The sequence below is a fragment of the Gekko japonicus genome, unplaced genomic scaffold (assembly GCF_001447785.1).
Source record: "Gekko japonicus isolate JY-2015 unplaced genomic scaffold, Gekko_japonicus_V1.1 scaffold515, whole genome shotgun sequence".
NCBI classification, from domain to species: domain Eukaryota; kingdom Metazoa; phylum Chordata; class Lepidosauria; order Squamata; family Gekkonidae; genus Gekko; species Gekko japonicus.
Window position 1 is genome coordinate 674959 of NW_015164680.1, and position 25738 is coordinate 700696.

The 25738-nt window shown below is 49.4% G+C and overlaps 2 protein-coding genes across 2 annotated transcripts in view; one reads left to right on the forward strand and one right to left on the reverse strand.

Annotated features, from left to right (window-relative positions):
• The window catches only part of DENND2A (DENN/MADD domain containing 2A), a 100697-nt gene extending 86458 nt beyond the window's left edge, over window positions 1–14239 (forward strand). Inside the window, exons 15-20 of the mRNA XM_015409305.1 lie at window positions 2992–3169; window positions 6390–6431; window positions 8741–8858; window positions 9416–9655; window positions 11431–11517; window positions 13627–14239. Of these exons, the coding sequence (XP_015264791.1) occupies window positions 2992–3169; window positions 6390–6431; window positions 8741–8858; window positions 9416–9655; window positions 11431–11517; window positions 13627–13658 (697 nt within the window). The 3' untranslated portion in view covers window positions 13659–14239. The remainder of the gene's footprint in view (window positions 1–2991; window positions 3170–6389; window positions 6432–8740; window positions 8859–9415; window positions 9656–11430; window positions 11518–13626) is intronic.
• Window positions 14240–17450: 3211 nt separating this feature from the next.
• Window positions 17451–25738, reverse strand: part of LOC107108785 (pseudouridine-metabolizing bifunctional protein C1861.05-like) — a 46626-nt gene continuing 38338 nt past the window's right edge. The window contains 4 exon segments of the mRNA XM_015409304.1: window positions 17451–17511; window positions 19107–19310; window positions 22764–22789; window positions 23273–23619. Coding sequence (XP_015264790.1) covers window positions 17451–17511; window positions 19107–19310; window positions 22764–22789; window positions 23273–23619 — 638 coding nt within the window.

Genomic DNA, 25738 nt, shown 5'->3' on the forward strand with positions numbered 1-25738 from the left:
GGCTGGACCTGGACCAGGATCCCCCTTTTCTGCAACCTTCCCAAACTTTCCCAGCATGATATCTTGCTGGGATGGTTGGGAATTGTAGCTTGCTTTTCGTTCCAATCGACTTTGGGAGGTTGAGAAAGCTACAGTTCCCATTAACCCTGGCAGGAGGTAGTGCTAGAGAAATTGGGGGAGAGTAATTTGCAGGAAAGATAGGCCTCAGCTGGGGACGTCTCTCTCATACACTCACCGACTGACTTGTAAATAAGAGGACCTGGGCTCGATCAAAGGAAACCAGATTCCTAGCTGCACTACATGTATTCTGAACATCAACAGCCCCCCTTTTTATATATATTCTAAGTCCACCTTCGATAAGTATCCGTTCTTTCTCCCTTTTGCATATCTGCAGAAGTTGTTTCCAGGTCTGGGGGACTTTCCCCCTCCCTCTTCTCCCTCCCATTCAGTGTAAATTCCCTCATGGCGCTTAACAAAAGCCAGCTGTGAGTGGTTTCCGGGCCATACGATTCCTTTAAGCTCCACTGTATATCTCTCCCTTCCCCTCCTCTTTCCGTTCAAGGCCTGGCTAATAAAACCAAATGACGTTATGTGCACAGTTCGGTAACATATGAGCCTCCCTAGACGGGCCAGAGAGCTTGCAACCCTATAGAGCTGATGGATTGCCAGGGCCCTGCCCATCTTGGAGGCTCTTGTATGGTAATGTGTTGCTGCATTCTTCTGTTGTTACAGGAGTGAAGGTTCTCCCCGAAACCTGCCTTAGAATCTGCTGATGGAGAGATTTCTCTCTCTGTCTCCTTCCCCCTACCATGCCTCCGTAGCCCACTGTGAAAGGAGCTGCATTCGTGTCAGTGTTTTTAACGAACTATAGAAGTCTTCAGAATCCCAAAACCCACTTAACGTGGCACACATGTGGAGCTTATGAAAGAAGCATAGCACTATTTTCATTTTTCAAAGTTGTTATTAACTAGGGCCAGGAGTTCATGACCATTCTTCCTAGAGCTGTTTTTTTTAAATGGCCGTGGAAAGTGCCGTCAGGTCACAGTGAGTGGAGCCCACCCCGTGGGATTTTCAAGGCAAGAGATGTTCCAAGGTGGTTCACTGTTGCCTGCCTCTGTGTCTTAACCATAAAGTCCTTTGGAGGTCTCCCATCCAAATACAAGCCAGGGCTGACACTGCTTTAGCAAGTGTCATGCTAACCTAAACTATCCAGGTTAGAGCTTTTTTAAAATGGCAGGAGAAACTATAAGGAGAGAGTGAATCTGATTAACTCGAGCGGCAAGATGCATGTGCCCACATATTCTTAACTGCTTCTGTTCAAATGGGAGAGGGAAACCTGTGTGCATTTAGGGTTGTCTTTAAAAAGGTTCTTGGGTGACTGATCTAGCACCTTGTAGAGCTTCCTAGTTCATGCTAGGGTTGCCAGGTGCGATTGTCCTGGTGGCGGGGGGTGGGGGGAGGCATCGGGGGGGGGGCGATGTCACTACATGCGATGTGGTCAGCATGATGACATCACATGGAAGGGACATCATCACACCGGGGACATCGCCTGTCAATGGTCTAGCATTTTGGCCAAAACTCTATGATTACCATAAAGCTTTTGGCCAAAATGCTAGAATGGCAATGCACAACGTCACTGATGTGATGACATCACATTGTGCCAACCACATTGACGCGTGACAAGCCTTTTCGGGGGTGGGGCTGGCCGGCAGTGGATTGGAGCCCCGAAGATCGGGGGATCCCAGGCCAGACTGGATCCCAGTTCGTACTGTGGAGGGCCTTACAAGGCCATACACAGGCCTCGCATCAGGTCTGGGTCTGTAGCCAAGACTTTCTATGAAACTATTCCCAGGTGTGCTGAAAGGAACCAAATTCAAATTAGGACCGTGGCATACTTGTAGAGTTGCCAGGCAAGCCCTGTCAACCAGTGGGAGTTGCGGGAGGTGGGAACTTACAGAGGGGGGGAGGGGACACTCATTGTCCCTGAAGTGATTATATAACCTCTGGTATGACTTAAAAGTGACGGCATTGCGAGGGCAATGGTCTGGCACTTGCCCCAAAGAGTTTGAGGCGAGTGCTAGAGTGTGTTGCCCCTGGCACAGTAAATACCAGATATCGGTGTGACATTACTGCACACACCCCACCTTTTTCTGGCAGTTTCCTTCCACCACCTGGGGGGTGGTATTTTGTGTGTGTGCATGTTTGTGTGTGTGTATATACTTTTGAGCCTGGATGCCATGGTGACTTCTGGTGACCCCTAGAGGGGCTAGGACGTTTCAGAGAGGTGGCTTTGATATTACCCGCCTCTGCATCCCGACCCTGGTATTCTTTGGAGGTCTCCTATCCAAGTGCGTGCCAGGGTCGGCCCCACTTAGCTTCCGAGATCTGATGAGATCGGGCTATCCAGGTCAGGCCCTGTTGAGTGGTGGCAGGCAGCAGCAGTGGGGGTCAGGAGGTCTCCCACTGTGAACGGGAATATGGTAAGCCTAGTGCAGAGGGGATGCAGTCTCTCTCCCCCACACACATGCACACTTTCATGTCCTGAAAGTGCTGGGGGGGGGGCAATGTGTGTGTACTGAGGCTCTGTGTGTGTGCTGAGGGGGGACATGTGGATTTCCCCAACAGGGCAAATAGTGCCTCCTCCGGGGTTGTTTCAGATTGGGAAAATGGCATGGGGGAGAAGGCTTTAAGGCTGCATAAATCTCAGATCAGTAAACAGTGCTTAGAGTTTTTCAGTCCCTTCCTTCACAGTCAAGAAATGTGATTTTTGAAATTAAAAAGCCTACCAAGGTTCTTGGGAAGCCAGGCACCACTTCAGGTTAAAGCCTCTTTAGATGTTGTTCTAAGCACTAGAAGTAGAGACCAGGGTGTGTTTTTTAACTACCCCCCCCCCCCCCCCCCGCCAGCAAGCTGATCAGCGTATTTTGTGTGAACCGTGCAACAGGCACTGGAGTGTTTCAGGCAAACTTTTCCATGTGCTTCCCTTTTCAGCACCTTGTCGAAATGTTGCCATGCTATGGTAGCACTCCTTTACCCATTTACATGGCAGCATACCTACATCCCTGTGCTCCCCCCTTCGATGATTGACATCGTGTGCTCCCCAACCCCGTTTCTGATTGGTCTGCTCTCCAGTTCGCTCCCACGCCTCAAGGAATTGCCGGTGGAAGAGGTAAGACCACAGTACGGGGAGGGCCAGAGTTAAGCCAGGGGATAAAGTGCCACTCAGGCAGATGAGATGGGGCAAGTCCTTCTCTTATGAACATTGAAGCACTGGGGTGCTGCCAGGCAATGCTTTTCCAATAACTGGCGGAGTAATTAACACGTGGAATTCACTGCTGCAGGAAGTGGTGGCAGCTACAAGCATAGACAGCTTCAAGGGGGGACTGGATAAACGTATGGAGCAGAGGTCCATCAGTGGCTATTAGCCACACGGTATAGCTAGGAACACTGTCTGGGGCAGTAATGCCCTGTATTCTTGGTGCTTGGGGGGGCAAGAGTGGGGAGGGCTTCTGGAATTCTGGCCCTGCTGCTGGATCTCCTGCTGGCACCTGGATTTTGGCCGCTGTATGACACAAGCGTGTTGGTCCGAATGGGCCATTGGCCTGATCCAGCATGGCTTCTCTTATGTTCTCATTTTCTTATGTTAGCCACTGCAGCACCAAGCTGGAAGCAGGAGGGAGTTCCTTGACAAGAGTCGCTTGTTAACAGGAGAGGGTAAATTTTACCCAGACTGTTTAAGTGCTGTGGTTGCTGTGCCCAACTTTCCTGCTAGGCCCAGATGGGTGAACAGGCTCAGCCATCCCTGGGATCGGCACCCGAATATGAGGAGACTGTGGGTGACCCATTCAGATCCCTGAAAAAAAGAATTGGAAAAGCCCTTGGTTCTCTCAGTAGACAGCCGTCTTCATATGTGTCTACCGTATTAATGAACCGAGGTTAGCAAGACATCCTGATAGATATCTGAAAGCACAGTGATGGTGGTTGGCCAGGAGGAATCCAGGATTTAAATCCCTTCTTTCTCCTGAGATGGTATTTTCAAGCTCTGTCACTGTGTGTAACTTTTGCTGGGCCCGAAATGGGCTCAGTTCGATGCATGCCGAGGGGCTTCCTGTGTAATTGCACCTAAGCAGGTCTGATGAGTTTCCTGCCTGCAGAAGGCGTGCTGCAACGAGTCTGCATTCCGTTGTAACCCTTTTTCCAGTTAGCGTGCCCAAGATGGAGTTACGCCTTTTGGGCTTAGTGCAACATGCCCAGTGAGAAATCTGTTGATGACAAATGAGTAATCCTAGGGATTTGCCTCTTTTCCTGTCTCTGCCAAGCCACCGCCCTCCTCCCTTCGGAGACTCAGGCTACCTCTCCTGTCATGTGCATGTTCTCCCCCATGTTCCAGATCCCCCTTTGGGCAACTCTGGGCTTCGTACTACTAGCCCGCTCACTGCATGTCTCGTTAGACTGGTATTTTTCCTGTGGCAAGCACATGAAGATGCACCTGTATCTTTAAGCGCCTGTGTACACATGCCTGGGAAGCCTACCCCAGTCAGGGCTTCTCGGCGCATTTTTAAGCACCCAGGTACATGTATATAAAGCACCCTTGTGCATGCCCATGCAGCGACCCGACTTTGTGTGTACGTGTGTTGCAGGAAATGATCGTTAGTGTTAGACTGCTGTGTCTGCACCCTCTGGATCCCTGCTCTTTCTGGCGATCTGACGTATTTCCTGCCAGACTTGCTGGTGCTACTAGGCACAACTCGCAGCTGCACTTTCTGCCAATGTAGACTTCTGTACTCTCAGTCGGGGCGTGTAGCACACCCTTGTGCTGAAAAGCTGGAAGCTATCCATGCAAACACTACGCAGCCTAGACTAATCCTGCAGTGGTCAGTGTGGACTGGGGTGGTCTGAAGCATCCCCCTTGAGTGTCCCATGTGTGCTAGATATATTAGAACAGCACGTCCTGTTCTCAGCACGTATGTATTCCATGCATGCTGTCAACCTGGAGAAGGCCATCCTGACCATCAGCAACCCATTAGCTAAGCGCGGGCAGAATGTCACTGTTCATGGCCTCGTTCAGAGGATGTGGCAGAGGTCTGCCTTTTGTGGTCCAGCTGGGGAAGAAGCGGTGCCTTCCCCGGCAGCTCTCACCTGTCTCATCATAGCTGATCCTCAGTCTGTTCATGCCTGCCCATGCTGGTTTTGTCCCATGAAGTGGCCCTTACAGCTGATCTGCAGGACCACTGGCACTCTGGCAATCTCCACCCTTCCTTCCGGCTTTGAATTGGGGTATGGGGGAGGAGCATTATTGGGTCCTCACTTGGCAGCAGTGACTACGCCTTTTTACTTTTTACCGTTCTAAAGGCACAGAGTGGAGCTTCCACATCTCCACCTCCTGCTGGGATTGCCAGCTCTGGAAACTGCTGGGGATTTGGGAGCAGTGCCTAGGGAGGGTGGGGGTGGGGAGGGAACTCAGCCGGAGTGCAGTTCCTCCTCCACAGCTGCCCTTTTCTCCAGGAGGAATGACCAGTGTAAGCTGGAGATCAGTCATAATTCCAGGAGAACACCAGGTCCCACCTGGAGGTTCGCAACCTGACCTCCTGCACTAATTCTTCCCTCCTCCCCTTCCGGCATGGGTCAGAATTTCCAGCTGTCCATCATAAGTTGAGAAGAGTGGTTCAAGTGACAGATTTGAGGCTCTCTTGAGAACAGCAAATGAAGCAGACCCACTGGGTGCGACCACCAGGAAGTTCACCTGTATCCAGACCTGGCTGAGCTGTTGTTGCACAATTTCCACTTGGTGGGGACTTGTGCAGGAGACCTTAACAATATATGGTGGCCTGTAGGTAGGTGGTGCCATTTGGATTTTCCATTTCAGGCACCAGAGTGCCTTCTTAGCTAGTCCTTCGTTTATTAAAGTCACAGGAACGCCCTTCCAGGCCTGGTGCTTCAGTCTCCTGCTTGCCCCAGTGCTTTGTATGAAGCTCAACTTGATCACGTAAAGGGAGGGAGGGAGGGAGGGAGGAGTGTGCAGGCTGTCTCCACACTTTGCTGTATCAGTTTCGCCTTCCCTGCTGTGCACAAGAAGCTCTGTGGTTTCTCAGATGGAAAATATCCTTGGAGGAAGGGAAAGTGTGCGCAAGAAGCAAAGGGGGTGGTGGAGCTTAGTTGTGTTCTAAGCTGTGATTCTGTGGCTTTGTGGTGAAAGTCATAAAGCCACTCTGGGATCGGTCAGGGTTTCATATCTCTTTGTGGCTCTGTGGGATTAGGTGGGGCACGGCAGGACTTTCCCTGCCGAAAAGGAAGGCCTGCAGCACAGCGGCTTTTAGAGAGAGGGTCAGTGACCTCTTTCCTCCTTCTAACATTCTTCCGCTTTTTTTGTGTGTCTTTGCCTGAGGCAGGTCCTTGTGGTTGACCTTGTTAATAATCGCTTCCTAAGACAGGTAAGAAGAACCTCTTTTTTTGCAGTCCTATTTTTCCTGTTTACTCAAGCTGAAAGGAAGAACGAGAAGTTCTGCTAATCCGTGATTTGATATTTATTTTGCCTGTTGTTTGTAGCCCAGCTGGAGAAACCAGGGTGGGTTGGGGGGAGAGGAAACAGAATCTGGAGACACTCCATAGCCGTTGAAGTGAAAGTGATTTGCGGGAGGCTTCACTTTCCATGACCTGTAAATACTTTCCCGCATAGACTTTTCTGTCGTACTATCTTCTCTGGTAAAACAGTTTGACGGGTTTTGCGGAAACCATCAAACCTGTTTGGAGCAGAGATGGAAATGGGAAAGAGCCCCCCCACACACACGCACACAAACATGAAATGATCAGGAGTCTCTCAAACCACCTTTGAGTACCTGCCTGGAAAGAGGGGCACCATAAAACCCGCCCACCCAAGGGTTTTCACATGTGGGGTGCAGCTGCCAGGATATGTCCTCTTCATCACCAGTGCCAATCCAGGACATACAGGAAAAGTCATCCCAAAAGGAAGGTGTGAGGACAAAGAGAATGCCATTGCAGTTGTGCAACCAGGGCATGATGTTCTGGCCCAGCTGTTCTTAGAATCATAGAGTTGGAAGGTACCCCCAGGGTCATCTAGTCCAACCCCCTGCACAATGCAGGAAATTCACCAATACCTCCCCCCCCACACACACACCCAGTGACACCTGTCCCATGCCCAGAAGAGGGCAGAAAACCTCTGGGATCCCCAGCCAAACTGGAAAAAAATTGCTTACTGACCCCAAAAATGGTCAGGAAGTATGTGTACGGATGTGCATTTGGATCTACCCAGTCTGACAATATACCTGAAAAGCACCTTATCAGTATTTTTCAGGTATATTTTGGCATCCCAAACGTATCAAGGATTTTTTGGGAGTGCTGGGGGGGAAATTCCCGAAAAAAACCTGGACATATTTGGGGATTACCAGCAAACACTCAGCTGTTTTCTAGCTTTCTCCTGTGGTCCCTTTAAACAGGAGGGACTGCAAAAGACAGCTGGCAAAACGGCCAAGCTGGGGGGGGGGACCACTCTCCCCGCTGGCTCAGCTGGGGCTCTCTTGGGCAATTCGGTTTAAATCGGACAGCCCAAAAGAGCCTGCAAAGCAGCTGATCCTGCGGGGAGAATTCTTCCTGCCGGCTCAGCTGGAGCTCTCTTGGGCAGTTTAAAAGGACTGGTTTAAAGGGACTGCCCAAAAGAGCCCCAGCTGAGCTGCCTCTCGGCTGTTTTGTGCAGCTTTGCTGCTGCTCCCAACCCCCCTGTATTTTTTAGTTCGGATCTATTGGACCTGGAAAAAAATTGGGATTTCCAAAAAATCCCAGATCTGAACACTTTACTGGTGTTGGGATCTGGGTTTTGTTTTTGTTTTTTGAAATCCCAAATTTTTGGGGGTCCAATAGACCCAAATTGAAAAATACCAAGAAAAAAAATTGTGCAACCCTAGTGGTATGCCTTGCACAATGGCCATTGCCTCTGGCTCATACTGGTCAGCTGTGGTGTCTGCTGACTTGGTTGCACGCACTTAACATCTATTTGTTTCCTCCCTTGAAAATCCGGTGCAGAGGGCACCCTGACTTCTCTCTTTGGCACTGAGGACGAATTTTTCTTTGGGTTACCTTGGTGAAAGACTGTGTCTTATCTGCAGGCTCTTCTAATGTGGTGTACCTGGGGGCGGGGGGGTTAAGCCAAACTCTGTTCATGCAAATATTCTTCCTGCCATGTAAAGCCACCAAGGGACTACCTTATGGAGGCGGTTTTGAATAGCTCCAAGCCGCAGTTGTTAGCCTGTGGCAAGCCATTCAAATACTTTGATATTATTATTATCGTATGGTGTTGTGTGCGGTATAGCCAGGAGATCATGAAATTGTCTGGCTGCCTGAAGTACTAGCTCTTTTTTGGCACCACTAGGTGGTGAGCTAGATTTATTTTGGGGGCTGAGAGAGCTCTGAGAGAGCTGTAACTGACCCAAGATCACCCAACTGGCTCCATGTGGAGGAGTGCAGAATCAAACCCAGTTCTCCAGATTAGAGTCCGACACTCCTAACCACTCCATCACGCTGGCTCTCAAATACTTTGATAAACTTGGGTGACCTTGGCCATGCTGGTGCAGGTGCTTGAAAGTCTTTGCACAGAGACCATGGAGTATCCACCAGTCCATCACTGGGGCTCAAAGCAGATGCTTAACACGAACACAGGTTTTGTCACAATATGTCCCCAGAGTGTGACAGTCTCACATATAGAAGTAATGCTTTCTTTTTTTTAAAGATGGAAGATGAGGACTCCATTTTACCTCGGAAGTTGCAAGGAGCGCTAGAACACATCCTGGAGCAGAGGAATGAGCTGGCAAGCGACCAGGAAGAGGGCCCGCTCAACGGCAAGCAGGGTAAGGGTTAGAACCATTATTTCGGAGTGGCTATGGGGGGGGGACAGACGCTGGGCTTGACCATGCATTTGGAGGTGTGTAGACCAATGCTGTGCCTTGCAGAAACCCCTGGTGGCTTTGCACAGCTCCTAGTGGGCTGCATCTCCACTCTTGCTGTTCGACCAATGTGGTGGTTGCAACCTGGATGCCATCACAGGGCCGTAAAGCAGTCCTTTGTCTTCAGCCTGCCAGTAACTGTTTTGTTACAACTCTGATGCACTTTCCTCCATGAGCTGTTCCTGTCGGCGGCAGAGGAGAGGACTCAAAATCATGGGTTTAAATTAAAGGCAGGAAGGTACCAGCTGGATATTAGGGAAAACGGTTTGACAGTAAGAGTTGTGCAACGGTGGAATGAGCTGCCTGGGGCGGTGGTGAGCTCCCCCTCACTGGCCATCTTCAAGCAGCAGCTGGATAAACCCTTGTCAGGGATGCTCTGGGCTGATCCTGCACTGAGCAGGGGGGTTGGACTAGATGGCCTGTATGGCCCCTTCCAACTCTGTGACTCTGTTCTTCCCCAGAGTCCAGCCCCTTGAACGAAGTGGTGTCGGAGGCGTTTGTCCGTTTCTTTGTCGAGATTGTGGGGCACTACTCCCTCTTCATGACGACCACGGAGAAGGAAGAGAGGGTCCTGCACCGGGAGGCCTTCCGGAAGTCGGTCTCTTCCAAGAGCCTTCGGCGCTTCCTCGAAGTCTTCATGGAAACCCAGATGTTTGGGGGCTTCATTCAGGAACGAGAGTTGCGGAAACAGGGAGTCAAAGGTGAGAGCCTTCTCTTGGTGAGAGGAGAATTGTGGAATGGGAGATCCCTGTTGACTCTGGCGGAATTTTAATTGTACAGTGTGGATAGGCTTCTTCCGTGGTCCTAGATAAACACTCTCTCTGTTCTCATTTTCTCTGGCCCAGATTAGATAGAGTGCTGGGAATCCTTGATCAGATCTGCTACCTCTTTAGAATTCCTTTAAAAGCAGGGGTGGCAGTGGTTAGGACCAATGTTCCCTCTAAGCTGTAGAGTCCTGTGAGCAAAAATTCTACTTTGTGAGCTACCGGCATTAAAGTTGTGAGCAGGTGATTTAGCTACTGCATAAATTAGTGTGTTCTGGAGCCATCCTTCCTGAGCTGAAATTTGCCCTGAGAGGGAAAGCTTATGGCTACCCATAAATCTCCCCCTGTGGAGCAAATAGCAGTTGGTGTGGAGAGTGCAATTTCTCATGTTTTGGCCCTCTGTTACACTTTTCTTTCCCCTTCAAATGTATACAGCATTTGGAGCAGCAGGCCGGATGCTATGGACTTGTCTGCCAAGAACACTTCATAATGAAGCAAGGAATTGCATCAGTTCTACTCTTACATTGCAGTTTTTATTTTATTTAGATATATTTATGCCCTCCTTTTCTCCCCAGTGGAGACCTAAAGCGTGTTGCGTAGTTCACCCCTCCTTCATTTTATCCTCACGACAACAACCCTGTGAGGTAGGTTAGGCTGAGAGAGTGTGACTTGCCCAAGATCACCCAACAAGCTTCCATGGCATGAGTGGGGATTCGAACTTGGATCTCCATTATCCTAGGGAGATACTCTAAACATGTGGGCTTCCCATGAAGTGATGTGTAGGGATCTTTGCAAAGGAAGAAAAACCCAGCCACAGTGACCTCCTGTTGTTAGAAAGAATACTAAACATCCCATGATCAAAGCTTGCCCCAGGAAATAAACGAGCATACCTTTAACAGTTGTGTCTCATCTCCCACTTATTTCAACATAGGACCAACTGATTTAACCAATGGAAGCTTTAGTTGGTTGATCCTGAGACTGCAGACCTTGCGTGCATACCTGGGCTCAGCAGGACTGCTTGCACTGGCACATGCATGCACAGAGAGCGAGAGAGAGCTGTAAGGGTGGTCCTTAAGAAAGATGCCTGTTGAAAGAGTAGGATGAGACAGATGTTGCACATTTGAGAGCTGGTCCTCTTACCAGCCTTTTCCAAACAGATTGTGTTTGTGTGCGTGTGTGCATGTGTGCAAAGTGCCATCAAGTTGCAGCTGACTCACAGCAGCCCCAGCAAGGGGCTTTCAAGGCAAGTGATTCAACAGAGGTGGTTTGCCATGGCCTTCCTCTGCAGAGCCTTCCTAGGTGGTCTCCCTTCCAAGTACTATTCCTGCGTAGCTTCCGAGATCTGACAAGACCGGGCTATATCCATGCTGCCTTCTCTCCAAACAGATTCTGTAACGTAAAGAATTATCCAAAACGATCAAAGTAGGTTTGGGTTCAAATCCACAAGGCTTGCTGGATGTACCATACACACACACCCTCCCTCTCTCCTTCCAAGCTACCTCACAGGGTGGTTAGGATGAAATGAAGGAAGGGAGTGGTGTGCGCGCTGGCTCTGGAAGCAGGGCAAAAGAAAAACGTTACAGGCAGATATTCTGAAATTTCATCTCTGGTCCCTAAAGTATATAAAAATCCCACATGCCTGGTGATGGCAACTGAAGCTGGCAACTGATGGCCAATAATTTCTTCTTTCCCCCCCTCCACCCTCCTCATAGGACTGTTTGAAGTACGTGCCCAGGAGTACCTGGAAACCCTTCCCAGCGGAGAGCAGAGTGGAGTTAATAAATTCCTGAAAGGGTTAGGTAAGAGACCGAGCAGCTTCTGTGTATGCCTTCGCTGGCGGAAGAGATCATCAGTGAGTTTTGGAAGGCTTCACACTTGAGCCGTAAGGAAAGGTGGGGCATAAATACTGTAACAGGCTAACTAATTTTGCTTAGTGGTGTGGTAGGATAGGGGCAGGCTCCACCCAGTAGCCGAGGAAAGGGCCAAGTCCCTGCCCCAAGGAGAGGGCCAGCTAGAAATGTTAGGTTATGGGGGAGGGGAAGCAGGGCGGAGGGATGAAGGTCAGCGAGCGTATTCTGGTCCCGTCTTTCAGCTGATGATCAGGCCTTGTGAGGCTGGGGGTGGGCAACTTTTTTGCTCCTGTCACAGTTTTACTCAGGACTGATCGAAGCCATCCTAATTTGTGATTTAATATTTTTTTTTTTGCTTTATGTGTTTCATTTATATTGTCAGCTGCTGCCTTGAGATCCGCGAGGAAGAAAAGGCTGCTCAGGTTCTAAATGAATAAGTAAAAGAGTTGTGTGGAGGAGGGAGCTTTAGAGCGCTGCTGCGGGTTGAAAGGCAGCCCCTGGCCCCCGGGATCCCCTGCTCCACGTAACAATTGCAGCTGCAGGTGCCTTTCTACTGGAGGGAGGGGGAATATGGGTGCCTGACAATGTCAGGTTTGTGTACCTTTCGACTTAACTTGGGGTTAGGTTTTGCCGCCTAGATGGCAGTCCTAGTGAAGGAACCAGGCGGTGTAAAATAGAATTCACACCGATTCTGTATTTTTTCCCTGCAAGAGGACTTCCACTCGATTAGAGTGACCATGAAGTGGGTGTTAGGGGTGTCAGCCCCCAGGCATTTCTTTCTGCTTAGCCTGATAGATGGGCCTTCCACCTTAGGAGAAAAGTGTGCCGGTACCAGGAACCCCTCAGGCAAAGAGGCCACCTTATTCGGACTTGTGCCTGCAACTCGTCATTCAACAGGACTTTTTGACCATGTTGTTTCTTATCTGACAAGCTTCGTGTCTGAAATACGTGAATCTGTCTTTCTGTAGCAACTGACTGAAGTCCAGAGCCCCTCTGTCTGTCTTGCAAAGATCCACATCCTGTCTTTCCAACATTTAGACATTTTCTCAACAAAACTTCAGTTGTAGTGTAGTATTCATTAAGATAGATCCAGGTGGGCAGCCGTGCTGGTCTGAAGCAGCAGAACACATTTAGGGTCCAGTGGGGCACCTTTAAGGCCAACAAGGGCTTATTCAAGGTGTGAGCTCTCGTGTGCAAGGCACACTTTATCAGATACATTTGAATTTTTTTTCATATACTTTTTCAAATACAATTTTTTCACACACAAAAGCCCATACCTTGAATATACTATTTATTGTTTATTATTAGATTATAACAGGATTTATATCCCACTTTTTAGCCCAGTCAGGCCACCAAGTTAGCTAGTTGCTAAAATCACCGCAGTATAAAAACACACCCTAAAACAGGCTTAAAACCAAATCTGAAGTCCAGAGAAACGTCAGTTAGAACATGGGACAGGAAGGAGGAACCATTGAGGGAATGTCAGGCAGGCAAAACAAAATGAGTCTTCATTTAATTAGTTTAATTTAGTTGTGTAATCCACCCTGGGTCTTGGTGAGAAAGGCAGACTATAAATAACATAAGTAAATTAGTGTGGTGAAATTTATATTAATCCACAGCCACGTCATGCCGATGCTACCTTGCAATGGGCCATCTTTGCCTCCTGGTAGAGACAGCCCTGTGCTCAGTTCTTAACTCAGCCAGGTTTTTTTAGAACTGGGGTTTGGAAAGGGCAGAAAGATCTGTTTATCTCCAGGTATGTGAGAATAAGAGCTGCATCAGTGCTTAGTTCTCATGGCCCTTTCTTACACGCACAGGGAAATGCTGATCGTCACTTTGCGGTCAGGAAGCAATTTTAGCCAGGGATTCTGGAGGGGTCTTTTTTGGCCATCTTCTAGGCATGGAGCAGGGGTCACTGTGGGTGTGTGGGGGGGAAGTAGTTGTGAATTTCCTGCATTGTGCAGGTGGTTGGACTAGATGACCCTGGAGATCCCTTCCAAATCTGTGATTCTTTTTCTCTTTCGTCCTGTAAACATACTTTTTGTCTCTTCCCTTCAGGTAACAGAATGAAATTTCTCCACAAGAAGTAAGACAGAAGAGTGCCACTGTGGTGAGGAGAAGGAATGTCTACAGTTCAGTGGACACAAAAATAGACCACTTTTTCCTTAAAACCCATTCCCACTTAGTCCTCTCCAGTGGAGGGGAAACCCCAGCACAGGAGCCAGAATGTCCTGGAGTCTTGTGCTTGTGTGAAAAGCTGGCCTGTGGGATAAGCCAGCATAAGGGTCACGGATGCTGCCGGGGCAGGTCTACGGACGTCTTCAGAGGTCATGCACTGGACAAAGCTCTCTCGGAACACTCCATTGGCGCTTTGCAGACTTCACAGTGGTTGTACTTCGTAGCTGTTAAACTTCTTGTTTCTCTTATTTATGTTGGGGTTAGGAAAACTATTAGCCAATGACATTTGCCCACGCTCCTGTCCCAAGTGGCAGTGGGAGCAAACAGGACAGTGGCTGCATTAACTTGGGTTCTGAAAAGAGGGAGGAGGGGAAGAGGACACGATGAGGACACGTGGGGCACGTGGAGATGGGCTTGAGGTCATAAACGGGGCAGGGGGGGAGGCTGTGGTGAGGAGGGGAGAGAGAGCCACTGGCTACCCAGCCCAGCAACCACGGCGTGATGGAAGGTTGCTTCCCCTCCTCAGCCGGAGGGGGGGGGGATGATGGGGCACAAGTTCTCTTCACCCTTCCTTGGATTAAGCTGAGTGCATGATGTGATGGAATTAAAGGTGACTGATGTTTAAAACAAACAAAGGATACGGTTCTTTTCATACTCTGACAGTCAGTGACTTGTGTGGTTAAGCTGAGTTGACTTTTACTCGTTAAAGGCCCCTGACCTTTCTGCATTGGGGGGGGGACTGAATGGGCAGCGGGGTGCAATGGTGATACGTACCTCTTACATGGATCTCGGCCTCCTGGTTTCTATTGACACATTCGGAGAGGGACAGAGATACAGGAGAAGGGTCAGCAGCCACTAGGCTGCGCACCAGGTGGGTGCAGAAGACTGTTCTGCTCGATAAAACGGGCTCGTTCTGTGGTCCCATGGGACCAAGGGGCTGGGGACTCAGCTGGCAGGAGTAAGCTGTGAAGCTGCCTTGTACTGTAGCAGGACATTGGTCCATCAAGGTCAGTATTGTCGACTCAGACTGGCAAGCAGCTCTCCAGAGGCTCAGGCACTGATATTTCAGATCGTCCTATTACCTGACCCTTTTAACAGGAGATGCTAGGGATTGAACCCGGGACCCTCTGCATGCCAGCCAGATGCCCTCCCAGTGAGGGCCTGTCCCTCAGCATGCCCGGCCAAAATACAGCCTTTATCTTACAGGGTGGTGGAAAGTACCATTAAGCCGCAGCCGACTTATGGCGACCCCTGTGGGGTTTTCAAGACAAGAGACGTTCAGAGGGGGCTTTGTCATTGCCTGCCTCTGGTTAGCAACCCTGGGCTTCTTTGGAGGGTCTCCCATCCAAATACTGGCCAGGGCCGACCCTGCTTAGCTTCTGAGATCTGATGAGATCAAGCTAGCCTGGGCCATCTTACATATATGCCCCTCTTTTGTTTGTCAACATAACAGCATCTTTACAGTTAGGCGGGGGTGGGTGGGGGTGTTGATACTTGTCTCAGAAAGGTTGCCCGTCGTTGATGTTTGATGTTTGGTATTGTTATGGACCTGCGGATCACTTTGGTGATTAGAGCTGGCAGGCTCAAAAAGCCTCGATTTCTTTGCCCAGCTGAATATTAGGTGTGTGGCTGAGGGCTAAATCCGTGGTAGGGCTCAATCCGTGGTACTCATCACTTGCTGATTCAAGGGTGGACACATATGCAGGATTCCAGCCCAGGCACACGGTTACTTCCTCCACATGCCCGGCCTTAAGTTCCCGGATCCATCCTGCTGGGCATGAAAGTGTCACCATAAGAACTCATAATCAGTCTTGGCTACTTGTTCTACTGCTTTAGCAACGATCTTTGCCCCAAAAGGCTCACGCAGCAGCAGCAGCTGTAGGGTGTACTTGCAGGGGTGAAAAGGCAGGTGCCCGGGGCTGTTTCTTCTAGGCCAAACTGGGGTGCGGGTGGGGAGGTGAGTGCAAAGACACTGTTAGGGCCGGACCTTGGGGCAGAAGAACCTGTGGAACGTTATTTCTGTGTCTCCAGCAAAGGCCTGTTTGAAAGCTGCCGCTTCAGTCACAGGAGGTTCCTTCTAAGGCTTTGTGCCCCCATGTTGTGGACCCCACTCACTATTCACAAAGGTGCATCGCAAACTTGGGCACCCCTGTTTTAAATGCATGTGGGGTGGGGGAGTGTAGTTTGATCCTTAGAGTGGTCTAGGAATGCTGTTGTGTCCCTCCCCCGCACACAATGCCATTGCAAGACTAAAAAATGTTATTTTATTACTCTAAGGTAATGCTTGAAACGGTGTCCTTTCAAACAGAAACATGTGAGGGGCCCGAACTATCAAATGGGATCTTCTTCACTGCTCCACAGCTCCAATCAGTCCAAACTGCAGGCTGAGTTCCTTAACCCTGTTCAGGCTACCATTTTCTTGAAGTACTGTAGCTGCTCATCTTGTGCCTGTGTTTCTGGGTGAGACCATAAGTGGGCAGGGAGTACCCCAGCAGGAACATCTGGAAGGTGTTCATGCACCGCCTGGTCTTGGCTGATCTCGGAGGCTAAGCGGGGCCAGCCCTTGTTAGGACCTGGATGGGAGACCCCCAAGGAGGTCCAGGGTTGCTACGTGGAGGCAGGCCATGGCAAACCACCTCTGGACGTCTCCCGCCTTGGAAACCCTACGGGGTTGGCCATCAGTCAGCTGTGACTTGATGGCAGTTTCTACCCCCAAACATTTTGGCAGTGTGTTTTGTGTGTGTGTGTTGCAAGCCTTCAGTTTTCAAGCACAGCCACAACCTACTCCTTTGAAGGTAAGGCATATTACCGTCTCTGAAGTGTGTGGAATGTGTTAAAGCTGGAGGCCAGCATTGCCTGCCTGCACCACCAGCACACACACCACGGCCTAAACGTCCAGTAAAGTGCAGGAAAGACTAATATAGACCAGAAAAATTGAGACTATTGGAAGATGGGGTTGCTTTTCCCAGTATGTTTTTAAGGCCTCTGCCATTGTCTCAAAATTTTCGGTGCAAGATCCCATTCTTGTTGCCCGTCCCCTCTCCACTCCCATTCTTGTACTCATCCCCGGGTCAGGGTCCTTCCAAGGAGACTCCTTACGTGTGAATTCCAAAGTACGAAATGGAATCCTCTCTCTTCCTTCACAGCTCAAACTGTAGCTGGAATTGACCCTAAGTGCTGGCAAGGGAAGCAGGGCTTAGGCGGCGGCGGCAGCAGCAGGGCAATTCCTGTATGTGTTTGTTTGCTTAAAGTCGATTCCTCGGGACCATTTTAAATGCCTGCTCAGCCTCACATGCCTCTTTTTCCCTCAACTTGTTCATGAGTTTAGGACAATCTAGCAAGGACAGGTGGGGTGAACTGTTGCCCTTATTCCTGGGATTTAGAACTGTGGCTATAGAACTCTGGGTGGCCTTACTCCAGAGCAGAAAGGGGACCACTGTATAGCAGCAGACATGGATGAGCCCAGCAAATGGAAAGATGGGGCCTTGCTGAATGCCTCCTGTCACGTCAGGCATCTTAAATCAAGCAACCAAGGTAAAAAATTACTATCTGTTTATTCCAGTGGAACAACATGAGACCGTAGCTTCAGGGGCCCAGCTCATTAAGCAGTGTATTTGGGTTCCCATTAACTTTTTATTTTTGAAAACAATGCACTGTTGCAAGCTTCGGAAGACTGACTTCTGATGGAATGTGTTTTGCTGGATCTAAAAGATGGAGAGGATCCTTGGGACCTTCATCTGTTCTGGATACTCTGTGGGAAACCACCTAAAGCACAGAGAGAGAGAGAGAGAGAGAGAAACAAACACACTTGGCATGAAGGGAAGGACATTGCTGGCTGGAATGCCACACTCAAACTCAGTTGCATTCTTCCAGTTTGGCAGGGTACCTAAAGACTACCTGGGGAGCTTCACAAACAAATCTGAGAGGAGATTCTACACTCATTTCCACTATGGCACTGGGACAGTAATAGGGTATCTTAGTAATGACTAACATTTTATGATGATCCCCAAGTTATTAACCTGCTTCCTTACTTGACTGTATAGCTAACAATCTATGGTTTGGCTCCAAACAGCTTTGTCACTGGTGAAAAAGGAGGGGGGGTCCCCTCTGCCCACCAAAAAAAGCTATGCTGGGAGTTACGAGAACAGCATGTACGAAGGTCATGTACAGATGGTGGCTGAAGAAAAGAGGCAGGTTCAGTGAGATTCAGGGAAAGCCCGATGGGTCCAGCCCAGTATTTGGGAAATAACGTCCAATAGAAGGGAATGTGAAGACTAGAGATTCCTTAATGTGTTGAATCCTCACATCCATGGCACTATTTTGTGCTTGCAGTGCCCCCTGCTGCCGATATATTGGAAATACTATGCAGCATTTGATTTAACAATATTTGGTATGGGTGGCCTGCTTCTGATGGAGGAATTTAAACCTGAACTGGGCCGTCTCCTGTGACAGAATGCTGACATGGCCGAGTGGTCCGCCATACTGAAAAGCTCCCTGCATGTGGAAAACTAATATACCAGGGAGAAGGCTAGGGTATGCTGACATCTAGCTCCTATGTGGGGTTTTTTTAAGATGGAGAAAAATATGAGGCCGTGCCTGCCACAGGCTGAGGAGACATGGCCCAAACTCACGGCATATAGCTTGGCCCTAAAAGTGTATGTGGGTGGGTGGGAGTAATTCTGAAGGTCAACCTCCCTTCCCCCTCCCACCCATTCAAATACTTTTAAAAAACTGGACTGCTTTAAACCCCAGTAAGAAAGAAACAGCCTGAATAGCTCAGACTAGCCCAAATTTGTCTGAGCTCAAAAGCGAAGCAGAGTCAGCCATAGTTAGTATTTGGATGGGAGACCTGTCACCAAGGAAGTGCAACACTGCTATGCAGAGGAAGGCTATGGCGTCCCACCTCTGCTCATCTGTTGCCTTGGGAAAACCCGTGAGGGGTTGCCACAGGGTTGCCAGTCTCCAGCTGGTGGCTGGAGATCTCCTGGGATTACAACTGCTCTCCAGGTGATAGAGATCAGTCCCCCTGGAGAAAATGGCCACTTTGGAAGATGGACTCTACAGCACTATACCCCACTGAAGTCCCTCCCCTCCCAAAACCCCACCCTCTTCAGGCTCCACCCCCAAAATCTCCAGGCCTTTCCCAACCCAGAGCTGGCAACCTGAGGTTGCTGTAAGCCAGTTGTGACTTGACGGCACATAATTATAAGAAAGACAGTCACCTCAGTTCTGCCTGCCCTTTTTACTTCTTCCTTATAGAGGCCAAAAATATATGTTGAAAGTTCCAGTTATGAAGCTCCAGTGTTTGACACTCTGCCACCCCCAATCACCACTTCAGTCAGCACAGGGAGTTTACTTGCATGCCACACTGAGGCACAGATAGGGCAAGGGTCCCACATTCACCTGTGTAAGCCTGCCCGATGAATTTATGGGGTACCTGTTTTCCGGGAGACTGCTTTTAAGTCACACTTCCCCCTTGGCAGTTTGCAGGTGTAGAGGCCCAAGCAGCCGTCACAGTCCGAGGGTCTTTTGCAGGTCTTCGACTGAATCCCGAAACAGGAATGCTAAGAAGGACAGAGAATCCCTTATAATACCAGCCCCCGTTTTCTAAAATGGCACTGAGTCCAGTGCTTTTCCCCCAGCCCTAGAATTTCTAATTGTCCATGTTCTGCAGAATTTCTGAGACCCAAGACCTTATTTCCTGTTGTAGGTGTTCTTTGTCCTTTAATAACAGTATTTCAAACTGAAGTTTGTCAGGTCCACTTTGTTGGCAATTCCTGAATAAGGCACATATGCTGCACCTGTTGAATATCACGTTAAAAGCACATGGAAGCAATTAGATCTACTGATGGTTCATTTGCTTGGTCTTGCCATAAGACCATGTGGGCTTCTCTCCTGTAGACTGACATACCTTTGTTCTGAGCTGTGACTGGTGGTGCTTGAACATCTGACAGCTCCAATTTGTGCACGAGTGGTGCCAGACTGGTGGATGATTTGGAGTGCAGCTTAGGTGCGTGTGGAGAAGCCTGCCCCCCCCGGGGGGACTGATTTCCCTGGTCTGCAGTGGTCCTTAAAGGTGTGTTATCTAGCCCCATTGGGGGAGCTAATGCAGAAGAAACGGTGCCTACAGGACAGCTCTTCCTACATGCACTCTGTAGTGACGATCAGGCTCAGACACTGTGCTCATGGCAAGAGAAGAGAATGTGCAGCTCTTGTGTGACTGTTACACAAGATGGAGGCCACAGTGTGTGACCTGGCCCCCAAAAGGCTTGTGTAGACATAGCATGCCATTTCCTATGTAGTAGAAAAGAGCCTGAGCATTGAGCAAACTTCAGAGGACGGCGGAAGACAGGAAAGCCTGGCGGGATCTGGTCCATGGGGTCGCGAAGAGTCGGACTCGACTGTGCAACTGAACAACAACAAGAAAAGAGCCAGAGTCCAGTAGCTAACAAAATATGTGGCAGGGTATGATCTTTTATGTGCCACTGCTCACGTCTTCAGATACAGCTAGAATAGGAGCCCATCTATCCTATTTATTGGAAAGTGGCGTGATTACAGACGATATTAGCAGGCAAATGACAATAGCAGGTGTGACTGGATTTAGGTGAGATATGCAGAGGGATAGTAGGCATGGTGAAATCAGCATTGGTGTACATAAACCTGGCAACCCTGGACATCCCATGGTCTCGAGCATAGGCACTATCACTGTCGGAGCATCAGGATCTATGGACTCCGTCCTGAGGCCATACTGTCTCATTACCAATGCCGATGTCTCCACTTCTCTATTACCCCTCTGAATATCTCACCTAAATCCAGTCACGCCTGCTATCGTCATTCACCTGCTAATGTCATTTGCTTGCTAATGTCCTTCAGCATCTGAAGTCATGCCACTTTCCAATAAATAGGACAGATGGACTCCCATGCTAGCTGCATCAGAAGAAGTGAGCAGTGACTCACGGAAGCTCATCCCCGTCAGAAATGTTGTTAGTCTTCAGGGTGCTACTGGACTCTTGCTCTCTCCTGCTCCTACAGACAGACTTAACACGGCTACCCATCTTGATCTGTTTCCTATGTAGAAGTGGTGAGACTTATTTTAGACTGCTGATAACCTAATACAGAGTAATTATTTTTTTTTCCCTTGTTGTTCCTGGGGCACAGTGGCCCTGGATCCTGTCGCAGGTGAGGCAGACCCAGACACTGGTATCTCTTTAGCCAGAAATACTCTTTGCTATTAAATGAATAGAACTCTTTGCTTTTAAATGAATAGAACAAGCTTTTAAATGAATAGAACAAATGAATAGAACAGCATGAATGAACACAGGCATGAGAGCAGGGGGGGGGAATCATCACTGCCATCGTACAATAGTGGGGGTGGGAATACTCAGGCAGACTCTGCAAATTGGAGGACATGAACTTGGTGGTGGTGGGAAGTGCCATTAAGTCACAGCCAACTTGTGGCTCCCCTGTAGGGTTTTCAATCCCTGACCTGGATGGTCCAGGCAAGCCCAATCTTGTGAGATCTCAGAAGCTTCTAATGTCCTGGCCCCACTGGTGGACCTCCTGATGGCACCTGGTATTTCTGGCCACTGTGTGACAGAGTGTTGGACTGGATGGGCCTTTGGCCTGATCCAACATTGGCGTCTCTTATGTTCTTAAGCTAAGCAGAGTCGGCCCTGGCTAGTACTTGGACGGGAGACCACCAAGGAAGTCCAGGGTCATGACACAGAGGCAGGCAATGGCGAAGCACCTCTGAAGGTCTCTTGCCTTGAAAACTCTGTGTGGTCACTGTAAGTCAGCCGTAACTTAACGGCACTTTTCACCCACCAGAGTTTTCAAGATGAGACTTTCAGAGGTGCTTTGCCATTCCCTGCCTCTGCGTAACTACCCTGGCATTCCTTGGAGGTCTCCCATCCAAATACTGACCAGAGCTGACCCTGTTTAGCTTCTGAGATCTGACAAGAGCAGGTTAGCCTGGGCCATCCAGGTCAACATGAAATTACACGTCCCAATTTCATCTGAAAAATCTGCCACACTTTCTTTATCCAGCCCTGCTTCCAAAGAATTCCGGGCAATGTATATGATTTTCACTTCTCTCATTGAGTCTTCAGAACCCTGTAAGGTAGGTCAGGCTATGAGAGTCTGACTGCCCCCAAGGTCACCCAGTAAGCTTCGTGGATGACTGGGGATTTGCACCTGACTTTCCCGGTCTGACACTCTCCCAATTATGCCACCCAGTCTGGGGATACTCTGCTGTTCTCTCTGGGCCTGTTCAAAAGCAGCAAAAGAGTTTTTTAATAGTAAAATTGTTTGGCCTCAGAATCTGACCTAGCTTTCTAATTCTGGGTCAGTTCCTTTACAAGCCATTCGAGGATATCTGGTTAATTGTTTCAGGCTGGGGTGTTTTTAGATATCTGGGACTGAATCTGTAATGAGCCATTATCCTGCAGATCAAAAAAGGGGCATGTCTGGAAACGCAATGAGCTCAGAAAATCCACTTAATCTTTATCACACAGCCTGAGTAATTTGTCCTGGATCTAGGAGGAAATCTGCCTAAGCTGCAGCACTGAGTGTAATAAAAGTTTTGGTAAGAGCTTCCCAAGGATATTTAATAGCATCTTTTTCTTGCACTGCGAGATGCTTTGCCGGTGAAGCTTCAGAACACTGGTGTGAGCTGGGTGGCTTATCAGTCTCATTTTACATACCAGAAATGAGGCTGGAAGATTGTGAACTGGCCACAGGTGTCCAGTGAGGTCCACAAGTGTTGGACCAGATCTCCCAAACTCCAATTCAACAAGCTATGGGCTTAGCCAAACTAGTTCCTGTCACATCCCTAGCCTAGCAGCCTCTGACTTGGCAGCGTTGTTGGTAATCCAGCTGTGGGTCTCCTCTGATCAAGCAGTGCAGTGACTCAAGAAGGTCTTGTTTCATTCTTAAAAACCAAGACACAATCAACCGTACACCAGCCATAAAACACACCAGATTAAAGAGATGTCATAACAGTCAGTATTAAAACGAACCTGAAAACCTCAGCAAAATAAGATACCTAGCAAAGGACAGCATAACTAAAGACCAACTGTAAGGGGTCTACAGCGCTTGTGAGAATAAAAATGTCTTTTGCTGGCACCTAAAAGCATGTGTACTCGATGCCAGGTGAGTCTTTGCAAGGAGGGAGTTCCAAAGCACAGGGGCCACTCCTGAGAAGGCCCTGTCTATGGGAAAGGGGGGGGAACAAAGCAGGCCCTCTGTTGATTACCTTAATAGGTGGGTCAGAATGTATGAGAGAAGGTACGGTGGTCTTAGACCACGTGAGACCCATGCAGCGCTTTCACTAAACTCTCTTGAAGACCCCTGCCAAAGAATGACACAGAGAGGCTTCCAAAATCTCAGTGAAGTGAACTCTGACTCATGAGACCGTATGCTTAAATATGTTGCATCAGTCCATGAAGGTGCCACTGGATGCCTGTTTTATTTTGTAGGCGAGACCTCTTGGTGGTGAAGGGGTGGGAGCAGAAAAGCGTTTACTCACCGTGTCTGTATTAAACTTCCCGTGGCCTTTCAGGTGCTTCTGAAGCCCTTGGCTTCTCCTTTTCGGAGGGGGCAGCTGGGGAGACGGCTTCTTGCTGCCAGCAGCCAACTTATTGGTGGCTGGGCTCACCATTTTGCTCTGGCTTCCGTCCTGAGCTCCAGCGCCGCCTCCTGCCTTCTGCAGCCCCCCGGAGGGCTCTCTTCTCGCACCTCTCCCGCCATCTCCTTCAGGGAAGGAGGCAGGGGTCTTCTTGCCCCTGGCAGATGCAGAGGCAGCGGAGTGCTCTTCGGCAGCCGGCTTTCCCCCAGCCAACTGCCCACTGGCTTCGTCCAGGAAAAGAAATGGCACTGAAAGCACCGTGAGGGTGGCCACTGCAGGAAGCCTCATTCTTGGCCTCCGCCTCCTCTCCCAGTTCTCTGGGCACAGGGATGCTGCTGCCTGGGAGCTTGCTGGGAGGGGGGGGGAAGCAGCCTGTCTCTCCCTCCCTCTCTCTCTCTCTCTGCATGAAGGGTTGAAGCCCTTTTATGTGTTTGAATCCCCAGCTCCCCACCCCGCAACCCTTTGTGATACTGACATCCTAGCTTTCACCAACACTCCTGGCTGCTCCTGCTTGGAAAATTCCGGCCACCCTCCCAGCCAGCAACACCCAGCTTCTTTGTGAAGGTTAAGCCTCTTGTGCTCCCCTCCAAGCGGGACGGTCTGATGCCATCTTTCCCCATCTTTGTGATAATGGAACATTCCCCTCCCCCCCCCCACCCACACACACACTTTTGGCTGAGCAGGTGCTTCAGCGAGTGCAGTTAAAATTCTCACCCGAGACGGAAAGGCGTGTGTGCATGTGAGACAAATAGAGGGCTTCCCTGATCTCAACAGCATCTTTGTTTTAAGGACTGTAGAGCTAGCGTTTGTTCATGTTCCCCTCCCCATCAGTGGCCGGGGGTGGTGGTGGGACACCTGGCAACCCTACGGCACCGTTCTTTCCTCCATGGTCGCCAAATAATTGCTGCTGGGATGGATCTATGGGGTGTAACATTTTTGGGTCCACAAACGGGGCTGGTTCCACACACAAGGACTTTGGCCTATGTGTCCAGCAGTGGTAAGGTTGCCAACCTCCAGGTGGTGACTGGGGATTTCCCATTATTACAACTGATCTCCGGGTAACAGGGATCATTTGACCTGGAGAAAATGGCCGCTTTGGAAGGTGGACTCTGTATGGCATTACACCCCTCTGAAATCCCTCCCCTCACCAAACCCTGCCCTCCCCTATCTCCACCCCTCAAAAAATCTCCAGGTGTTTCTCAACCCAGAGCTGGCAACACTCAATGATGGGAAGCCCATTTGGTGTAGTGGTTAGGAGCGCAGATTCTAATCTGGGAGAACAGGGTTTGATTCCCCACTTCTCCACATGCAGCTGCTGGTGTGACCTTGGGTCAGTCATAAGTTCTCTCCGAGCTGTTCTCTCACAAGCAGTTCTCAAAAGAGCTCTCTCAGCCCCACCTACCTCACAGGGTGCCTGTTGTGGGGAAGGGAAGGGAAAGGAGATTGTAAGCTGCTCTGAGACTCCTTCGGGTAGTGAAGGGCAGGGTATAAACCCAAACTCCTCCTCCTCCTGGCATTGTGCTCCTTACAAGCATGACTTGTGTAGCTCTTGTGAGGGAGAGAAATCTTTGCTTAAGCTCGAAGGGGAAGCTGAGGGATGGCAGCAGATGGAGCGTCCTTGGGGACACTATGCCTGTAGCCAGTCCAGGGAGGGACTGGAACTCAGAGCTACCTTCAAAATGGCATAGCTAACTTCTGCTTTTCTATCCATACACTTCCCATGTAAAACATCTGACCTTGCAGACTAATATACTGAATGTACAACTGAATTATACTAGGCATTTTTAAAATGCATCCCTTGCACTACCTGCTTCAGATCAATCACAGGAGAGGCAAAGAACTACTTTTATTGTGGCTTTAAAAGGAGTCAGAAAGTGCAACAGATTCCTTTCCTGGGTCAAATCAATTTTTTTCTCGGCTTAATAGATGTATGTTTTTAATCATTGTTTGTGAAAACATTCCCTTGAGTGAACATTCATGAAATCCTTCAGGCTCCCCTTTGGGTTTCCACTTCCATGAGCCAGCAATCGCCCAGAGCTTCCCGCATATATCAGGCTGGCTTCAAGCCACAGACTGACTGTGTGAAGCGGTTTGCAGCTGCAAGGTGCCCATTCGAGGTGCCCAATCACCACTCTTGGCTTTATGTATGTCAGTGCCATCAAGTTACAATAGACTTATGGCGATCCCAGCAAGGGGTTTTCAAGACAAGTGTGAAGCAGAGGTGGTTTGACCTTGCCTTCCTTTGCAGAGCCTTTCTTGGTGATCTCTCACCCAAGTACCGACCTTGCTTAGCTTCCGAGGTCTTGATGAGATCGGGCTATATACCAGGCTGCCTTCCTCCCCCCCCCCCCCCCTTCCCCTCACCCC